This window comes from Babjeviella inositovora, assembly GCF_001661335.1.
Source record: "Babjeviella inositovora NRRL Y-12698 unplaced genomic scaffold BABINscaffold_8, whole genome shotgun sequence".
NCBI lineage: Eukaryota > Fungi > Ascomycota > Pichiomycetes > Serinales > Babjeviella > Babjeviella inositovora.
This window is the reverse complement of record NW_017566845.1, coordinates 767,422-784,716: the sequence shown is the minus strand read 5'-3', so window position 1 is coordinate 784,716 and position 17,295 is coordinate 767,422. Positions and strand designations below refer to the sequence as shown.

Sequence of the window (17,295 nt, the reverse complement as noted above, 5' to 3'; positions counted from 1 at the left end):
AGGGAGCTGTTCTATATTTAGCCTAACAAGGTTGCATTTACCCTAAGAGATATCATACACAGCCTCAGTTAAACAGCATCTTGGTGTGTAATAAAATCCGAGAGGTATCTAGGGTATCAGAGGTATCTAGAGTATCAGAAATATTCAGAGTAGAGGTATCCAGAGTAGAGGTATCTAGAATACCGAGAAACAACAAGCCAGGAATGCTTTTTTAGATAAACTCTAAAAAGATGGGGTGGAATTTTGAAACTTTGTCGTAAGATATCGGCGGACAACCTCCTCTTAGAAATCTTTAACTCCCCTGTATCGTTAATTCCCCTGTATTGTTAACTCCTCGCATTAATGTAGACCTAACCCCCGGTTACTCGTCACAAAGGTCCCAGGAACACTATTTATAAACTCGGCTATATATCTGTTTACCCTCTCAGCAAATTTCCAAGGGCATTTCAATGGTTGATGTATTGCTGCACTAATTATGCACTGCCTCGTGTACGCAGGCCAAATTAGGAAATCCAAACCGCCGTGGTAGCCTGCACGTTGGATTATAGGGTGCATAAAATACCTCAGTGTGAAACGTTACAGGCGTGGGGAGACCAAACAGATTCACTTTTGCCAAGCCTAGACGCTAGTTCGTCCTTAGCTACCAGGCAGCTTTACGTTATGGGGCGTTGGTAATGGTGATATCTCTTGATCTGTGCGTTTTTCCCGGTCCAACCTACCCATTGATGGTGTGCTCTATACCCCCCAACTTTATCCACGAGAAGGTGTCCTAGATGAAAATGCAATTCTGCTACACCCCAGTAATGAACTTAAACAATCTTGCCAATCATTTTTTTGACAAACACGTGCGCCAATTTAACCCTGCACCCTGGCTAGACTTCCTCTATAGCCGTCTAATTTTCTCAACTTGACCTTCCAAATCCTTCTGTCAAATTGCAACTTTATTTTACAGCATCTGTTCCATGCCTGGTCACGACTCTGTGCCGGACAATGCGCCGAGCTGCTTAATACCTAGCGTGCGGTGTCGTCACCCTGCTCCCAGAACCCCGTCTGCAGACCCGGGACTGCAGCAATTCCTGCATCCACGCCTAAGCATGCCGTCACGGTGCCTTGGGATTCTCCGTAGGCAGCCAGTAAAGCTCAGCTTTGTCACCATTCTACCCGCGGAAACGGAAGGACTGGACCGAGAGAGAAACTTTTCAGGATCAAAAAGGAGTAGCTAAAAAAAAAATACCAGTATATAACGTCAGGGTTCCCACCTTTTGTAGGTGAAACGTATAGCAAACCACAACATTCACAATGCTAAGATTAGCCACCACCACCAGAGCCGTGTCTCACTCTTTAAAAAGATTCACGTCTGCCGTTCCGCTGTTGACCCTTAACGGATACGACGACGAACACATCACCTTGTCCTTTAACGATAAATACGGCAAGGATAAGGTTTCTTTCTTTAACTTTTTCTTGCGCGATGCGGATAAATCGGCCGAGTCGTACGAACCAACTTGCAGACAAAAAATCTTCTCCACGTCCGAGTTGGACTACAACGTGAAGCCGTTGACAAAGCCCCAGATCGTGTCGCATCCCGAAACCAACGAATTGGGCTTGCAGATTGAATGGTCTGATGGTGTCAATACCGTGTACGACCACAGCTTCTTGAGAAAGTTTTCCAAGCCGGAGTTGATCAAAAAGGGCAAGAACTTTGAAAGCGAGAGGGTTTTCTGGAACCTGCAAGATTTCGCCAAGGTGGAGTCCGAGCTTGTGGATTCCATCACCTTCAAGGACTACATGGCCAACGACGAGGTGTATTACAACACGTTGAATAGCTTGAACAAGTACGGTGTGGTCTATGTCAACGATATCCCAGAGGGTAATAACTTTATCATGGAGGACGGGAAGTGGGCGATTGAGCACTTGGTCGAGAGGGTGGGTCACATCAGGGAAACCTTCTACGGGAAGTTGTTCGACGTGAAAACCGAGCCTAACGCCAAAAACTTGGCGTTTACCGCCAACAAGCTCCCATTGCACGCGGACTTGATGTACTACGAGGCTCCGCCGGGGATCCAGATCTTGCATGCGTTACAAAACTCTACCAAGGGTGGTGAGAACGTGTTTTGCGACGCCTTTTTGGGGGCCCAACACGTGAAGGAGATGGACCCAACAGCATACGAAGCGTTGAAGACGGTTCCAATCAACTTTCACAAGATCGGTCATGACGACCAGTACTTCTCCTTCAGCCGTCCGATTGTGGTGGAGAACTTGGAGGGCGGGTTGACCCAGGTCAATTACTCCCCTGCCAATATGGCTCCGTTCGAGTTTGGAATTACCAGTGCCAACCCAGAGGAGGAAAATATCTTTAAGGACTTTTTGCGTGGGTTGAAGATCTTTGAGCAGTTTATCAACGATCCAGTCAACCAGATTGTGGTCAAGACGAAGGAGGGCTCAGCCGTTGTGTTCAATAACAGAAGGGTTTTGCACACCAGAAAGAAGTACCAGGAGACGGAGAAGGAGTCATTCAGATGGTTGAAGGGGGCGTACTTGGACATGGACACGTTTGAGTCGCAGTTGAGAATTTTGAAGAAGAGCTACGATCCATCGGGGTTCTAAGGGGGTAGTTAGTGCTTATAAAAGATAACCCGGGCGGTTGCCATGTTTATAAACCAATGTGTAGATTTCGGTCTCTGGTCTGAGGAGTATAATGCCAGGGCTGAACACTGGGATTAAGTAGTTGGAGCTGCCTGGACGACCGTTTGGGTCTCAGTTTTCAAGTGGGTAACGTATAAGATACGCACGGTATTAGAGAAGCAATGCCAGTAGAAGCTCAGGCCATCCACATACAAGTCAAGTCAACATCTGGTTTAAAAATAGCTCATACGCCTTTTAGTCTAAAATCATATCCCCCAGTAGACTAAGCTTTCAACCTCTAGCGAATAAAAACCACGTTATATTTTCCCGGTTCCTCTAAAGGTGCGTCTAACCACTAGGGTTAATAATTTGCGCATGTCACCAAAGGGGAAACACTGGATGCAACAGAGACCTCATGAGCGCCAACAAAAGCAAAGCCGTTCCGGCTATTTCGGGGGTTGGTCATGGATTCATTAACCATTAAGCGGCTTTTGCAGAAGAATCACACGCCTGGCTATGTATGGGAGAGGGTGGTTGGCGAAACGTGTAGCTGGACTATTCGCTGTATAGTGTAGGCGAGAGGCTGAGCCAGTTGGATACGGAAAGCTATTAAGATTGGAACGGGTTGTTAAATCTAATGCCTCCTCGTTTCTTGGTCTTCAAAGTAGTGGTCCGTGGAACGCCTAATTCTGTTGGGGCAGCCATATAAATTACTTCAATCCCCGGTTGTACCGTTTCCTCTAAGGCTGTTAGCCCACGTCTTTTGTCTGGAATGCTACCCGTTGCAATTAATTGGATTCATGCACCGCACTTGACTACTTCACATAGCGTGGTTACAACCAGATAAAGAGTTTCCCGCTAAACACGACATTTAAATCTCTACGGCGGGAAAAAAAATTCGAGCCCTAGAGTTCTACGAAATAGCCGTTCTGACCAACTACCTTTGAACCTCGGATCCGGACCGATTACCCGACAGCACGTGATGGCACCTTAAACACCGTAAGCACTGCACGTACGCCAGTCTGCATGGCTTATGTAAGCCTCAGGTGCGCCTCACACCCAGATAATTCCGCAACCACCGAGGTTACGGCATGAGAGTTGGAGATGCATATGAGTAGCATATGAACTAGAAGATCACGTATCCACCCTGCTTTGCAAGATCATTGGCAAGTTAACCAGCACGATTCTGAAAGATTCTCGGTAGAGCACTTCAGACGTTTTCTCCCCAGAATAATAGTCTTCGCATCTATTGCTACTTTTACACTAGCCCAATTTGCAAAAGACAATGACAGTACTTGGTTTCTCTAATCCAACCATGATGAAAGCTACACCGTGCGTCCACCCAAAGGCGGAACCACACAAGCACGGAGTGGTACACGGCCATATCCACAGACACAACGACCACACCCACATTCATGGCCACATCCACAACTTCAATGCGGGCCTCCCAGGAAAGATCCTGGAGCTCCCTCCGGTGGAGCACCACGATTTGGACGAGATTTTACTGATGGCTGCTCCCATCACTGCTCCTGTTCAGTCACATACTGTGGGGTTTAGCAACGACGAGGAAATGCAGCGGATTTTCGACACCTGCTGCCAGTTTGACTCGTGCTTCGACATCTGTGACGACTTTTCGTGCAACGAGTTCAAATGCGAGGATCTTGACTTGAACTGTGCCGACGATCCGTGTCTGTCGGTAGTGAATCATCTGAGTGAGCATGGAAACTGTGATACATTTACGAATTTGAAGCCGAACATGGAGAGAGAAGGACTGCGAGAGTTCACCCCTGTACACTATCAATCAGGATGTGAGGCGGAGGAAGCTGCGAAGGATCCACATGGGTATCATTCGCATCTGTGCGAACCTCAACCATCATATTCTCATTCGCTTCAAAAATCTCATTCTCTACATAGCTCCCTTCAAGGCACTCATCAAAACTCCCCCCATGAACCGGAAAGTAACCAGGTGGTGATCAACAGCCTCATCGACAATATGCACGTGTTGCTTGACCGCCTCAACGACCGGGTAGATCTCTTCAAGGATGATCCCGCGGCGAAGCGGCGCCAAACAGTGCCATTGGTTGACCCACAGACGAGCAACCGCATCGTGGACATGCGGGAAAAGCTCAAAAGTTTGAACGTCTACTTCCCCCACGTCCACCACCAGCACAAGCTGATGCAGCAGCATGTATGTTCAGAAGATTCCTCCGTATATCCACATGACCCGCAAAACCTCGTTTTAGGTATGCTAAACGGCCCGGTTTCCGACCAAACGCTTGATCCGGATTACCAGTTCTCCTTCAACTTCAACAGTGAACCCGTGGAGGTCCAGCAGAAGTGCCATTGGAATAACTGCTACACCAACTTCGCTAGTGATTCCGCGCTTAGAAGCCACATCGTGAACGACCACATCAACGAAGAGTACTACCGCTCGCCCCTTCCGCAGTCGCCGCGGTACCTCACCAGCTACCAGTGCGAATGGGACACGTGCAACTATAACTCCAACGATAGAGAGTCATTGCTAGCGCACATCAATACCCACGGCGGTTCGTCCTCGCTCAACCTCCACGGCGCACCACACATCGACCTGACGGAAAGCATCCTTACCCCAGCTTCTCCCTTTGAGCTGAGTAAGCCGGCGGACCAAGAAATCCTCAGCCCTGAGGCTATTGGGGCGGCCCACACATGCATGTGGCGCTCTGGTGGCCTGGCCTGTCACCAGATGTTCGCCCTGGCGGGCGGCTTGACCAACCATATCATCTCCGCCCATGTGGGGTCGGGTGTCTCCTCCTACACCTGCCATTGGGACGGCTGTTCCCGGTGCGAGCGGCCATTTTCCCAACGGCAAAAGATTCTCCGCCACATCCATGTCCACACAAAGTACAAGCCTTTCCAGTGTCCGCAATGCTCGACTTCCTTCACGATGGGGTGCATGCTCGAGCAGCACATGCGCACACACTCTGGCGAAAAGCCGTATAAGTGTCTCCAGTGTGCCAAACGCTTTGCCACCTCCACCGCACTCTCCATCCACTTCCGCACCCATACGGGCGAGAAACCCTTGGAGTGTAAGTTTCCCAACTGCGGCAAGAAGTTCAGCGAGTCGTCGAACTTGGCAAAACACATGAAGACGCATTCCAAGTGTTTTCGCTGCGAATTGTGCGAGGGTGTGGAGTTCAAAAAGAAGACTGACTGGAATCGCCACATGAAGAAGGTTCATTTGGAATCCAGTCCCGATGAGGAGGAAAGGAAGAAGAGTAAGTTGTCTTGATTTATTTGGATTTTTAGTGCTTTGTGATCTTTATATTTGGGGCGACACACATTGCAGGGTTTCTTGTAGTCATAGGCATGCGGTGCATGTACGTGTGTTTCAACAAAACGTTTGGGCTATTAAGCCTAGTTAGATGGTTAACTAGAAGTTACCATGGGTGCTTAACAAGCAATCTAATTAAATGTGTATTACGTATTGTACGAAAATATAACCTATAGAATTAATTGATGTACCTGGCAGCTTATTAAACTGATGTGATCTGAATGTTACTGCTAGTAATTAGCCAGGCTGAAGGACCTTAAGTCTGATCGTATTTTACACGTAACCCATAATAGCTCATTCGAGAAGATTCAAGTTCTCGGAGATTTTCCATTATGCTCCATCATGAAATGTCAGATTCTATGAAACGTCAGATTCTATGAAACGTCAGATGCCAATCGATGCCGGAGTAATTCTGGTTGAATGCATTTCAGCCATTATAGGTCAAACTCCTATTTGGGCAGGGGATTTCTTGCCAACTTCTCTGACAATTTCTCTAGAGATCCTCTTGGGACTCTACTTCACAACTTGTCTTGGCTCCCCAATTAAACTTCCAGCCTTGCTGCTGCCTAGTCAACCAATTCTCCCTTCCTCGCCTCATCCTTCTCATCCCACAACTGTCTGACCCCACCCTCGCTTCTATTTTTATTCACCTCCATCTCCTCATTCAACTCGCGCAACGCCTGCTCCTCCTCCTCGGTAATCCCCCCAATGTCCGGCGGGATCTCGCTCATGCTGACCGACGGCGCACCGTTTAAAAACCGCAACTGCTCCAAAATCTGGATCCGCACACTCTCCAAGTACTTCTTTGTGTTCTTGTTGTCGATCCGCTCCCCTAGGTACGGATGCAACAAATAGTTCTCTTTGGCAAAGTACGAGCGGAACGGAACGCTACTCGGAACCTGCTTCCCCTCTAGCTGGACATCCGTTATGACGCTCGTTTCGTAGCACCAGAGCCGCGAGACGTTCCGTGGAGTGTATCCGCCGCCGCCAAGAACCAACATCGGAAGCCCAAACGACTTGACAAACTTCACACACTCTGCGTGGGCCTTGATGTTCAAGTTGAAGCAGCCAAGCCGGTCCCCGCCAAGAGAATCGGCCCCGCACTGCTGGACAATCACGCTGGGCTGGAAGGACGTGATGAGGGGCTCCATGACCGACTTGAAAAGCCGGATATACGAATCATCGTCGATCCCGTCGCGCAATGGCACGTTTACCGAGTAGTGCTTGCCCTTCTTGACCCCGATCTCGTCAAAGTTGCCGGTCCCGGGGAAAAACTCGCCGTTGTATTTGTGAAACGACACCGTCATGACACGGTCCGTGGTGTAAAACGCCTCCTGGACCCCATCACCGTGGTGGATATCGATATCGATATACAACACACGCGGGTGCACACGGAGGAGGTTTAGGATGCTGAGCACGATATCGTTCACGTAGCAGAAGCCAGACGGCATTGTCCTCTTGGCGTGGTGAAGCCCGCCCGACCAGTTGATCGCAATGTCAGATGTCCCTGAGATGAGCTTGCGCGTGGCGTCCAACAGCGCACCCGCATAGATCGAAGAGTAGTCGTACATCCCGTCAAACACCGGACAGTCGTCCCCAATGTTGAACTCGCGCAACGCTTCGAGGTACTTGCTGGAGTTGTCGGGCGTCACCTGCCGGAGAAAATCAACGTAATCTTCGGAGTGGAACGCCGTGAGCTCGTCCTTGGTTGCGCGGCGCGGATAGTACAAGTCCATCTGTTCGTGGAGTTTGTAGCTGATCACCAATTGGTCCGTGAGCATAAGTCGGAACGGCTTCATTGGATGCCGCACCCCGTAGTGGTACTTGCTGACATCTGGGTTGTAGTGGTACGATACTCGCGGGTTGTACGTGGCATTATAAAGCTTGGTGTAGGTAGGCGCATGGCCCTCGGTTTTGATGTCACGCTGTAGCGTCGACTCATCCCAGTCGCTCATGATAAATGGAAGGTTGTGTTGTGATGGGTTCAAATTCAGAAATGGCCCTTGATGCTCTCAATATCCTGCAACGGACTAGCACTTCAACAATGGAGAGATTCTCTTTCAGTATGGACTCCAGGTGCCGAGAGTAAAATGCACTTGCAAATATTGGAATGGCAGTATGGAATTTTAGATGAGTTTCTTCTCATTACCCGACCTTTGCAATACCCAATTTCGCAAAACGTTTTTCGCGTAGTTGCCATGCGAAACAATTCAGTCGTGCTGCTACCGCCTCCGTAGAAGCGCCACCAAATTCGTTTGGCGCCGTTACTTAAGATGGGCCCCAGCGGGGGGTTATCCGCTCCACTCACTATACCTATATCAATTACAATGTCCAGTATGTACCATTCAGAAAGTTATTTGTGATTGCCAATGGCTGTGTCAACTATGAACGCACTGAGTTCCAGGAAACTTGCCCTCGAGAAAGGTCAGGGAAGGTTCTCCTCAGAGATCTATTTTCAGTGGGACGGGCCGAGTGACAGCATCCGTATCCAGTAACACGACCAGTACTTCCAGCGGTTTGCCTAGCGATTAAGGCTGGGGTCTGGTTAATTAATGACAATTGCCGCCGTCGTACACACTGACTTGAGTACCAGTTCGACGTCACATGAGCCCATTGAAGGATCAGGGGATTGATCTGTTGTGATGCCTGAATAGGGTATTATCTGGCAGTGGAGTGACCCCACTGAACGTTATCATTGGCACACAACCATTCGCTTTGGCGTCGCCATCAAGCCGTTACTAACCCTCCCTAGGTGCCGGATTCGACAGACACATCACCATCTTCTCGCCAGAGGGCAGACTATACCAGGTGGAATACGCGATCAAAGCGATCAACACCGCCAACCTCACCTCCATCGGTGTGTGCGGGCGCGACTCGGTGGTTGTCATCCAGCAAAAGAAGGTTCCGGATAAGCTCCTCGACCCCGCCACCGTCACGTACATGTTCAAAATTAACAAAACCATCGGGATGATGGCCACAGGGTCCATCGCCGACGCCCGTTCACAGGCCTTGCGTGCGAGAGCTGAGGCCTCCGAATTCCGCTACAAGTACGGTTACGACATGCCGGTCGACGCGTTGGCCAAGAGAATGGCCAACCTCTCGCAGATTTTCACCCAGAGAGCCTACATGAGGCCTTTGGGGGTTGCACTCACTTTCTGTGCCATTGATGACGAGCGCGGGGCTTGTTTATACAAGTGCGACCCAGCGGGGTATTATGTGGGGTCCAAGGCTTGCGCCACCGGTCCAAAGCAGCAGGAGGCCACCACCGCGTTGGAGAAGAAGTTCAAGAAGAAGGACTTTGTTGCGGGCGACTGGAAAGAGGTGGTTGAGTTTGCCATTACCACTTTGTCGAACGTGTTGAGCAGTGAGTTCAGAAAAAACGATATCGAGATCGGTGTGGCCACCGCCGGGGGCTTTGTGCTTTTGACCCCGGACGAGATTGACGAGAGATTGGTTGCCATTGCCGAGCAGGATTAGGCTTAGAATAAATTTATGTTGGATATACCGTAGCGCGAGCCCTCACCTGATTACGTCTGGCTAAACCAGAATGCACTGGGTGGACTCGCACAGTTCCCAGTACTCGTTTACCCGCGTCATATCGATAAATAGGTATTTTTCATATATTTATATTCTTTAATTATTGTCTTATTAAACACAAGACATTTTAGCCACATAAAGTGGCGTGGAAGGCGATAGACAAGCTGAAGCCCATTGGGTCTGATCACACGAGACCAAGCCCTATGGTATGAACAACGTATCTGGTTCCAAACCATTTCGCACTCTAGAGCACATACGGAATAAACAAGTACGGACACGCCTCAGTATATCTCTTCCAGTCCTCACCGTACTTCTTCTCGCACTTGGCCGTGTCTCTCAACGCTCTGTGCACCAACGTGATAAAGAAGAATACTGGGAAGAACCACGGGAACGGCGAGGCAAAGCCACAGACGAGCGCCCAGGTCAAACACATCAAGTAGTCTGCGGTGTAGTGGGCCTTTCTGGCATACTTGACCCAACCGTCGGTCAACAAGAGCGAGCCGTACTTGGTCTTGATATACTTTGGGTCCTTCAACACGGTGTACGGCAAATGGGGGAAGGTCTTTCTAACCGAGGTGTCCCCGGCCATCTGCTTTCTGAACGAGTTCTTCTGGCCGTTGCCGGTATCGAAAAAGTAGTACGCAACAAGCAACAAGGTGACACAGAAGACGTTGTAAAACCATGACCATTGGTATTCCAGCGGGTCGTGATAAGCCAAGAACAAGGTGCAGTGGCAGTAGGTGTATGGCACACCAGCAATGTTCCAGAAGATCAACATGAAGCCAAACTTCTCGTAGGCCATGTCCCAGGTTGGAACAATCAACTCCTCGCCCTTAGCACACGCGTTAGCGTACAACCAGTGGGCCAACAAGACGTGGCAGACCTGAGGAGACACGTAGCCGTACTTCTCCAATTGCATGGCGGCGGTGGCGGCACTCAAGAAGAATAGGGTGAACCACGGAAGACGGACCTCGAAGAACATCTTCAAGTCGAGCATTCCGAGGCGTGGGTTCAACGGCGCACCCATGAAGATGTCGTACACCATGTTCCCGCTCATTCTGTGGCAGTCCCCCGTGATGTACACACAGACAAGGTACAAGCCAATGGCAAAGGTAACGCCGCAGATGATGGCACAGGTCATGATCTCGCCAAAAAGCTCGATGATTGTGTAAAGCTTAAAGATCCCGGTGCAATGGAGCACCACTGCAATTGCAATCGATATGTAGAAGGACCACACGGCGTTGCAGTAGTACGGCAATTGCCTGTTATTCAAGTGCTTCAACGGCTGGCCCTTGGTCCAGATGCCTGGCAAAACGTAATAGAATGCCATTTGGACAAAGAAAAAGGTGAGGAAGATGCGCCACGCGCGGAAGGTCGGAATCCCGTGGTCCACAAAGAGTTTGAACATGTGCGCAAACCACTCAGGGAATGTCTCATCGGCGGTTGGCCAGGCCGGAGCGCCAAAGTAGAACTCGGCACTGATCCACATATACCACATCAACACGGGAAATCCGGTCATCATCATAAAAACCCCCACTGGGCCACCAAACTCCCACCCCTCGTGTTCATCGGTGGTTGTTGGTGCGGAATCGTTGCTTAACAAAGGCTCTGAGGATTCCATTGTTTTTATTTTGCGCTTCTGGGGGCTCATCTTGGTTACAGGGGGAGAGAGACTGTAGGAGTGAGCCCCTATTTATACTGGGTGTTTTGGCGGTGTTTTGCTTTGAAAAATCCACCCGCAGCGCTGCGAGTTCGAGTACGGTGTACGACATACGAGTCGTATAGGCAACGCACCTAGCCCGGCATGGAAGCTTGCCGGAACGACATGCAGAACGCTGATGCGCATGGATCACCAGAAGCACCGAGAATGCCATTAAGTTTTATCAAAACTGAGATGCCCATCGGCAACCAGTTATATTTCGATTTGGGGAGCCAACCATATAGGCCGAGTACCACCCCACGTTTAAGCATCTGCCTACGGGCGACTGTCTTGCAGGAACAAACACGGGGTGCGCATGTAATCGATATGCAAACCTTCTACAATTGCCTCATAAATACAATCCTCTTGTTTTCAAATATACACTATATATACAACGTCGCGGGCAGTCCGCGGCAAAACTGACAACAAAAAAATAACAATTTCAAGAGCAACAAAAATAATATACACTATAGGTAACAACAAATATATTATGCGGGCGAGTGGCCGTGAAATCACGGGCCACAGAAATGACGGTGCGCCTGGGGTATGCGGCGGGAGAGAGGAATTGGAAACGAGCGGGGGGGGTGTGGAAGGGGAAAGGGCAGAAGGCCACGAAAATGAGTGGCATGAGACAGAGTTTTTTTTTTATCGGAAAGCACTGAAAATAATCTGAGAAAAGTCCGAACACTATGAAAGCGGGAGCAGCCAAGCCTTGAAGAATTCTCCAATGGCAAAGTTCGCACTTTGATCAGGATCTGGCCACAACCATGTCAGCCCCCCATTCACTTCGCTCACTCAGGCCAAGACGTTTTGGATTCTCGCACTGATTCTTCTCCCGTGCGGAGTGTTGCGCACGTTTGGCAACAACGGCTTCAAAATCGCAGACAACTTGTCAAAGTCCTCCTTGTTGCACACATCCAAACTGGTCTGCAACACGTAGTTCCCAAACGCGTCGTGCAACATCTTGCTCATGTCCTGTTTGTGCTCTAACAACTCTTCGATCAACTGCCTTGGGATGAACCCATTGTCCGATCTCAACGACTTTTCAATGACGTTGGAGCCAAACTTGTGGAGAGACAAGTTGACAATATCGCTGCGGATGGCCTTGACAATCGTCGCGACAGATTCCATGTCGCCCTTGAACAACACGTACTGCACGACGTAGTTGCCGAAGGGGTCGAGCGACAACTGGAGACAGTGCGCGGCGACGACGGTACTCAACTGCTTGCACTGTTCAGGCGACCCGTTGTCAAGGCAGCGCTGGAGGACGCAGCAGCCGTGTCTGTGGGTAGCGATTTCGATACAGTTGGTGGCGGCGGCGTCGAAGATGAACTGGTTGTCCGCTGGCTTCAACTTCTGGAGACACTTTTGGACGACGTGGTTCCCGTTGAGGTCGCGCGACAAGGACACAATGTGAGTGGCCAAGGCGGCAATCACAATGGCGCTCTCCTCGTCGGTGGTAATGCACTCGACAAGCTTTTGCAAGGCGCGAGTCCCGTGCGGGTCGAGCGCGATACGAATAAACTGCGGCGCGGCGTTCTTCACGAGGATCACGCGCTGCGCCCCCGACACCTTCTCAAACAACTTCTGGATGAGGTAGTTGCCGAACGGATCGGTCATCAACTCCACGATATGGAGGTAGATCTCGTTGAAGATCATCAGTGCCACGACCGCGTCATCCGCGTCGAGTTGGCGCTGGAGGAAGCGGCACCCGTGCTGGTCCTTACACAACAGGTAGAGATCGCCCGCAAAGTCCGCCAACTGCGCGTTGACAAACTTGGATGCGTCTTCGCCCTTGCGCTTGCTGTTCTGGCGGCGGTGCACGTTCATGGAAGGCGCGGCGCTAGCACTCGGTGGACTCCAGCGGTCGAACGAACGCATGTTCCACATCGCGGAGGGGCCCATCGCAAGGAGGTCCTCGGTGTGAGGCGTGCCTGGGTGGTACGTTGCACGGTGCTCTTTGGGGAACTCGGTACTCGCCGGCGCAAATTCGCCAAGAGGCATGAACTCCGGCTGGTGCACGTCTGGGACAGCAAACGGTCTGATCTGGTGCATTGGCGCATAGCCCCCGTGTGCGCCAAACATTGGCGCGAACGGCGCAGTCGCGGGTATACCCCAGGCATCCGCGTTGCCGCCTTTGTACATGTCCATGCTTGGGGCGTTGAATGGCGGCGGGTGAACCGGGAAGGATGGGAAATCGCCGTACATCTCGTTCCCCAACTGGTATGCAGGTGACGGTACGAACGGCGACACCTGGGCCGCATCCGTCTTCACGTCAAGACCGTCAATGTTGAGGTTTCCGAGTGCAATCCCGAGATCGATGGTGTCGGGCACGGACACCGGCACGGACACCGGCTCGTCCGAGGCGCTCCCGAACAAAAAGCCGGGCTTCACGCCCTGCGAGAGGAACGCCGAAGGCTTCTGGTTGTCCTGGTCGTCAGACATAGTGTACAGGGTGGTGATTCCAGGTGACGGTGGTTAGATGGCTTCAGTAGGCTTTAAAAGTGTCGCCGTGAGCTTACGGAGCGTAAGGGATCGGGGAGCGCCCAAGGCAGCGGGAAAATATTTTCCTCAATTTTTCACCACCCGCGCACGACCATTGTGTACAGGAGTAGGCGACAGAAGCAAATAGCCTGGCATTGAGGAACAGACCCTTTTTGACTTTAAATTCAATGAGTAGCTAGAATACGCTGGTAGGGTTGAAGGATAGTTCTGAAAGTGAAGAGTTTTTTTTTCCTCAGTTCATAATGGTTGCATTCTCGTAAACCAGCTTGTCCTTTGTTGTACCAAACGTCGTGGGTCTGGTTATACCAAGACACGGACAAGATTCTCAGTTTCTAATCCCATTGACTTGACGAGGAGCAAAGACAAGAGTTTTCGTAGACAATTTCCAGAGGGGTCTGGGAAAAACAAGAGTGTGGATCTATGAACACAGTCTAGTTAAAGACTCACGTTTCCGAGCTATCCAACCTAACCATGCTTACTCTTCCAGGTGGTGAATAAGCGGTGACAATTCCCTCATAGTAAGACCGAATGGCATGCAGTTGTAACAGGAGCTATAAGACCGGACAGTACACAAAACAGAAGCCACAAGACTGGATGGTATGCAAGTGAAACAGCAACTACAAGCCATAAGGCAGAGTAATATCAATAAACAGAATACTATTACTATTAAATAAATTAGGTCGGGTTATAAAAAGGTGTGAAAAAAAGGGGGGGTTTGGTCAAAAACGTAACAAAAAAATGGGGGTTGGGGTGTCATCTAACTGCGTTAAACAACGATGCTGAAACGACTCTAAGAGGACTTTTCGTGTTGAGTAGAAACTCTTCTCATAGCGGAGACAAAGTCTTCGATAGATCTCTGCTGAGCAGGTTCCTTTCTTGGCTTACCGTTCATAACTCTGTCGAAGGATTCAGACTCAGACATAAGGTAGTAAGCACCACCCATGCAGCAGAAAACACCGAAAGAGAAAATCCAGACACGGACCAAGGTAACAACGTCGTTCCAGTTCTGGGACCACCAACCGAAGGCACAGAAAGCGGTGGCCAAGATATCAACCATAAACACCGCGAGGGACAATTGCCAGGATGGAATAGAAGACCAGAATGGACCAGCGGCACGGGTGATGAAAATCAACCAGTTCTCAGTCAAGGAGATTTCCAAGAACAAGACACCGTCAATAGAACCAAAGTTCTGGATGATACCACCCTTGGACATGAACATGGTGGTCAAGGTGATCCAGGTACCGATAGCAAGAATGATCCCCAAAATAATGGACATACCCCAGAGTCTTGGCAAGTTCCACTTGACTGGCTTTGGAGCGTATGGGGCGTTATCGTAAGCAATGGCCAAGGTGGCAACATCGGCGAAAATGGCAATGAAAACAATCAAGTTAATGTCCAAGGACTCGTTGAGAATAGCAATCCACAAACCCAAGAAGATTTCCAAGTGCAAGGACAAGGCAATACGGTACACAACGTAAGAGTACATTCTGTGGAAAATCTGGCGGGAGGTCTTGATGGCATCAATGATAGCAGACAAACCTGGGGCAAGGAAAACAATATCAGCAGCGGAACGGGCAGCATCGGAAGCACCTTCGACGGCAATACCAGTGTCAGCCTTCTTCAAGGATGGGGCATCGTTAACACCGTCACCGGTCATGGCAACCAAGAAACCACGCTTCTGCAAGATTTCAACAACGTTGTACTTGTGCTGTGGGAAAACCTCAGCGAAACCATCGGCATTTTCAACAAAGTCAGCAAGCTCAGAACCTGGCATGTCACCACCACCGCCGAGACCCAAACGGTCAGCGTCGAAGATAGCAGTACCCAAACCCAATTGACGGCAAGTTTCCTTGGCAATACCAACGGCATCACCAGTCAACATCTTAACTCTCAAACCCAAGAAACGGGCTTCAGCAACGGTCTTTCCAGTGTCATCTCTTGGAGGGTCCATGCATGGCATGATCCCGAGAATTTCCCAGTGGCCTTCGCCTCTCTTTCTGGCAACACCCAAAGATCTGAAACCTCTGGAAGCGAATTCGGCAACCTTGTTTTCGTAGTTCTCGTGGACATCTTCTGGAATAGGATGGTCTTCTTCAACAGTCTTCAAGACGAACAATGGAGCACCCTTAACACAGATGATTCTTTCGCCTTCTGGAGACTCAACAATAGCAACAACCTTCTTGGAAACAGGGTCGAATGGGTGGAACTCAAGCACCTTGTACTTGGTCAAAGCAGCCTTGGCACGTGGGTAGCCGATCAAAGACTTCAAGAAAGCCTTGTCAATGGCATCGAGACCCTTCTTCTTTCTGGAGGCAGCAAGACAGGCGGTCAACATAAGGTCATCGGCTTCAACACCTTCGACGGTGTATGGCTCGTGCAAGGACAACTTGTTCTTGGTCAAGGTACCGGTCTTGTCGGAACACAAGATCTCGACACCGGCCAAGGATTCAATGGCAGACAACTTCTGGACAATAGCCTGCTTCTTAGCAAGGTAAGCAGCACCGACAGCCATGGTGGTGGTAACGACAGCTGGCAAACCGACTGGGACACCGACAATGGTGATGGCAAGGGTGTAACGCAAGATTCTGACAATCTTGTTGGTACGGTAGAAAGAAGCAACCCAGACAACCAAAAGAGTGATGATAACCAAGACCAACAAAATAGTACCAATACCGTTCAAGACTTCGGTGAAGTGACCGGTACCAGCAGACGCCTTGTTGACCAAAGCGGCGGCACGACCGACGAAGGTGTTGTCACCGGTGGCGCAAACAATCATCAAACCGTCACCACGCTTAACGGTGGAGGAGGAGTAGACAGAGTCACCCTGCTTCTTATCAGAAGCCAAGGATTCACCGGTGATGGCGGACTGATCGACCTGCAAGAAAATGTCTTCGGACACCAAACGACCATCGGCCGGGATAACGGTACCGTCTTCGACCTTCAAGATGTCACCTGGGACAACCTCGTTGGCCTGGATTTCGATAAAAGAACCGTTACGGACAACAACGGCGGAGTTGGCAAGAGTCTTCTTCAACTCATCGACGATAGAACCGGCTTGGTATTCCTGAATGAAACCGACAAAGGCGTTCAACATCAAAAGACCACAAATGACACCGAAATCAACCCAATCTTCAAGACCGGCAGCCAAGATGGCAGCGGCCTCCATGACGAACTGAATTGGACCGACAAAGAACATGATGAACTTGACAATCATGTTCTCCTTCTCTTCGGCCATCTGGTTGAGACCGTACTTCTTTCTTCTCTTGGTGACTTCAGCGTCATTCAAACCGGTGTGGAGGTCGGTTTGCAAGAGTTCTTCTGGAACTGGCTTGGCAGAAACACCTTCTTCTTCCTGTTCCTCTTCTTCGTCGTCAAGACCGTGGTGAGACTGCAAGTCTTCGACGAGCTGGTCAATGTCATCGTCGTCTTCTTCGACGTCGTCACCCAAAGGCAACTTTTCGTGAGTTGGGGTATTGTCACTCATCTATACTGGGTTAGTAAAGTTCGGTGTAGAGAAAAGTAGGGAGAGGGGGGGAGTGTTTATATATTTTCAGGTTGCCAGATTGGGAGAGAGGATCGCCCAGCTGGGACGGTGCGTGCATGAACAGAATACGATTCTTGG

The 17,295-nt window shown here is 50.1% G+C and overlaps 7 protein-coding genes across 7 annotated transcripts; 3 read left to right on the top strand and 4 right to left on the bottom strand.

Moving 5' to 3' along the window:
- Positions 1 to 1,440: 1,440 nt before the first annotated feature.
- Positions 1,441 to 2,586, top strand: BABINDRAFT_25071 (clavaminate synthase family protein; the record flags this gene model as incomplete). Its single annotated transcript, XM_019131348.1, has 1 exon — positions 1,441 to 2,586. A coding segment is annotated over one exon (1,146 nt), but the record flags the coding sequence as incomplete, so codon positions are not given.
- A 2,281-nt stretch (positions 2,587 to 4,867) lies between these two features.
- Positions 4,868 to 5,890, top strand: CSR1 (Csr1p; the record flags this gene model as incomplete). The annotated part of the gene is made up of 1 exon (XM_019131867.1): positions 4,868 to 5,890. The coding sequence occupies one exon, from the start codon at positions 4,868 to 4,870 to the stop codon at positions 5,888 to 5,890; it is 1,023 nt and encodes a 340-aa protein (XP_018984595.1).
- Positions 5,891 to 6,498: 608 nt separating this feature from the next.
- On the bottom strand, positions 6,499 to 7,887 carry HOS2 (histone deacetylase; the record flags this gene model as incomplete). Its single annotated transcript, XM_019131832.1, has 1 exon — positions 6,499 to 7,887. One exon carries the CDS (start codon positions 7,885 to 7,887, stop codon positions 6,499 to 6,501), a length of 1,389 nt encoding a protein of 462 aa, XP_018984594.1.
- Positions 7,888 to 8,259: 372 nt separating this feature from the next.
- SCL1 (proteasome core particle subunit alpha 1) lies at positions 8,260 to 9,409 on the top strand (the record flags this gene model as incomplete). The annotated part of the gene is made up of 2 exons (XM_019131025.1): positions 8,260 to 8,266; positions 8,685 to 9,409. 2 exons carry the CDS (start codon positions 8,260 to 8,262, stop codon positions 9,407 to 9,409), a joined length of 732 nt encoding a protein of 243 aa, XP_018984593.1.
- Positions 9,366 to 11,026, bottom strand: ERG4 (delta(24(24(1)))-sterol reductase). Its single transcript, XM_019129273.1, has one exon. The coding sequence runs from the start codon at positions 10,986 to 10,988 to the stop codon at positions 9,714 to 9,716; it is 1,275 nt and encodes a 424-aa protein (XP_018984592.1). The 5' UTR covers positions 10,989 to 11,026; the 3' UTR covers positions 9,366 to 9,713.
- A 937-nt stretch (positions 11,027 to 11,963) lies between these two features.
- BABINDRAFT_37861 (uncharacterized protein) lies at positions 11,964 to 12,998 on the bottom strand (the record flags this gene model as incomplete). The annotated part of the gene is made up of 1 exon (XM_019131838.1): positions 11,964 to 12,998. The coding sequence occupies one exon, from the start codon at positions 12,996 to 12,998 to the stop codon at positions 11,964 to 11,966; it is 1,035 nt and encodes a 344-aa protein (XP_018984591.1).
- A 1,465-nt stretch (positions 12,999 to 14,463) lies between these two features.
- Positions 14,464 to 17,157, bottom strand: PMA1 (H(+)-exporting P2-type ATPase; the record flags this gene model as incomplete). Its single annotated transcript, XM_019131871.1, has 1 exon — positions 14,464 to 17,157. One exon carries the CDS (start codon positions 17,155 to 17,157, stop codon positions 14,464 to 14,466), a length of 2,694 nt encoding a protein of 897 aa, XP_018984590.1.
- Between the last annotated feature and the right edge of the window lie 138 nt (positions 17,158 to 17,295).

Bases quoted from the DNA above. Each gene is read 5' to 3' on its own strand.
- ERG4 (XM_019129273.1), bottom strand. From the start codon at position 10,988: ATGACCGGATTTCCCGTGTTGATGTGGTATATGTGGATCAGTGCCGAG.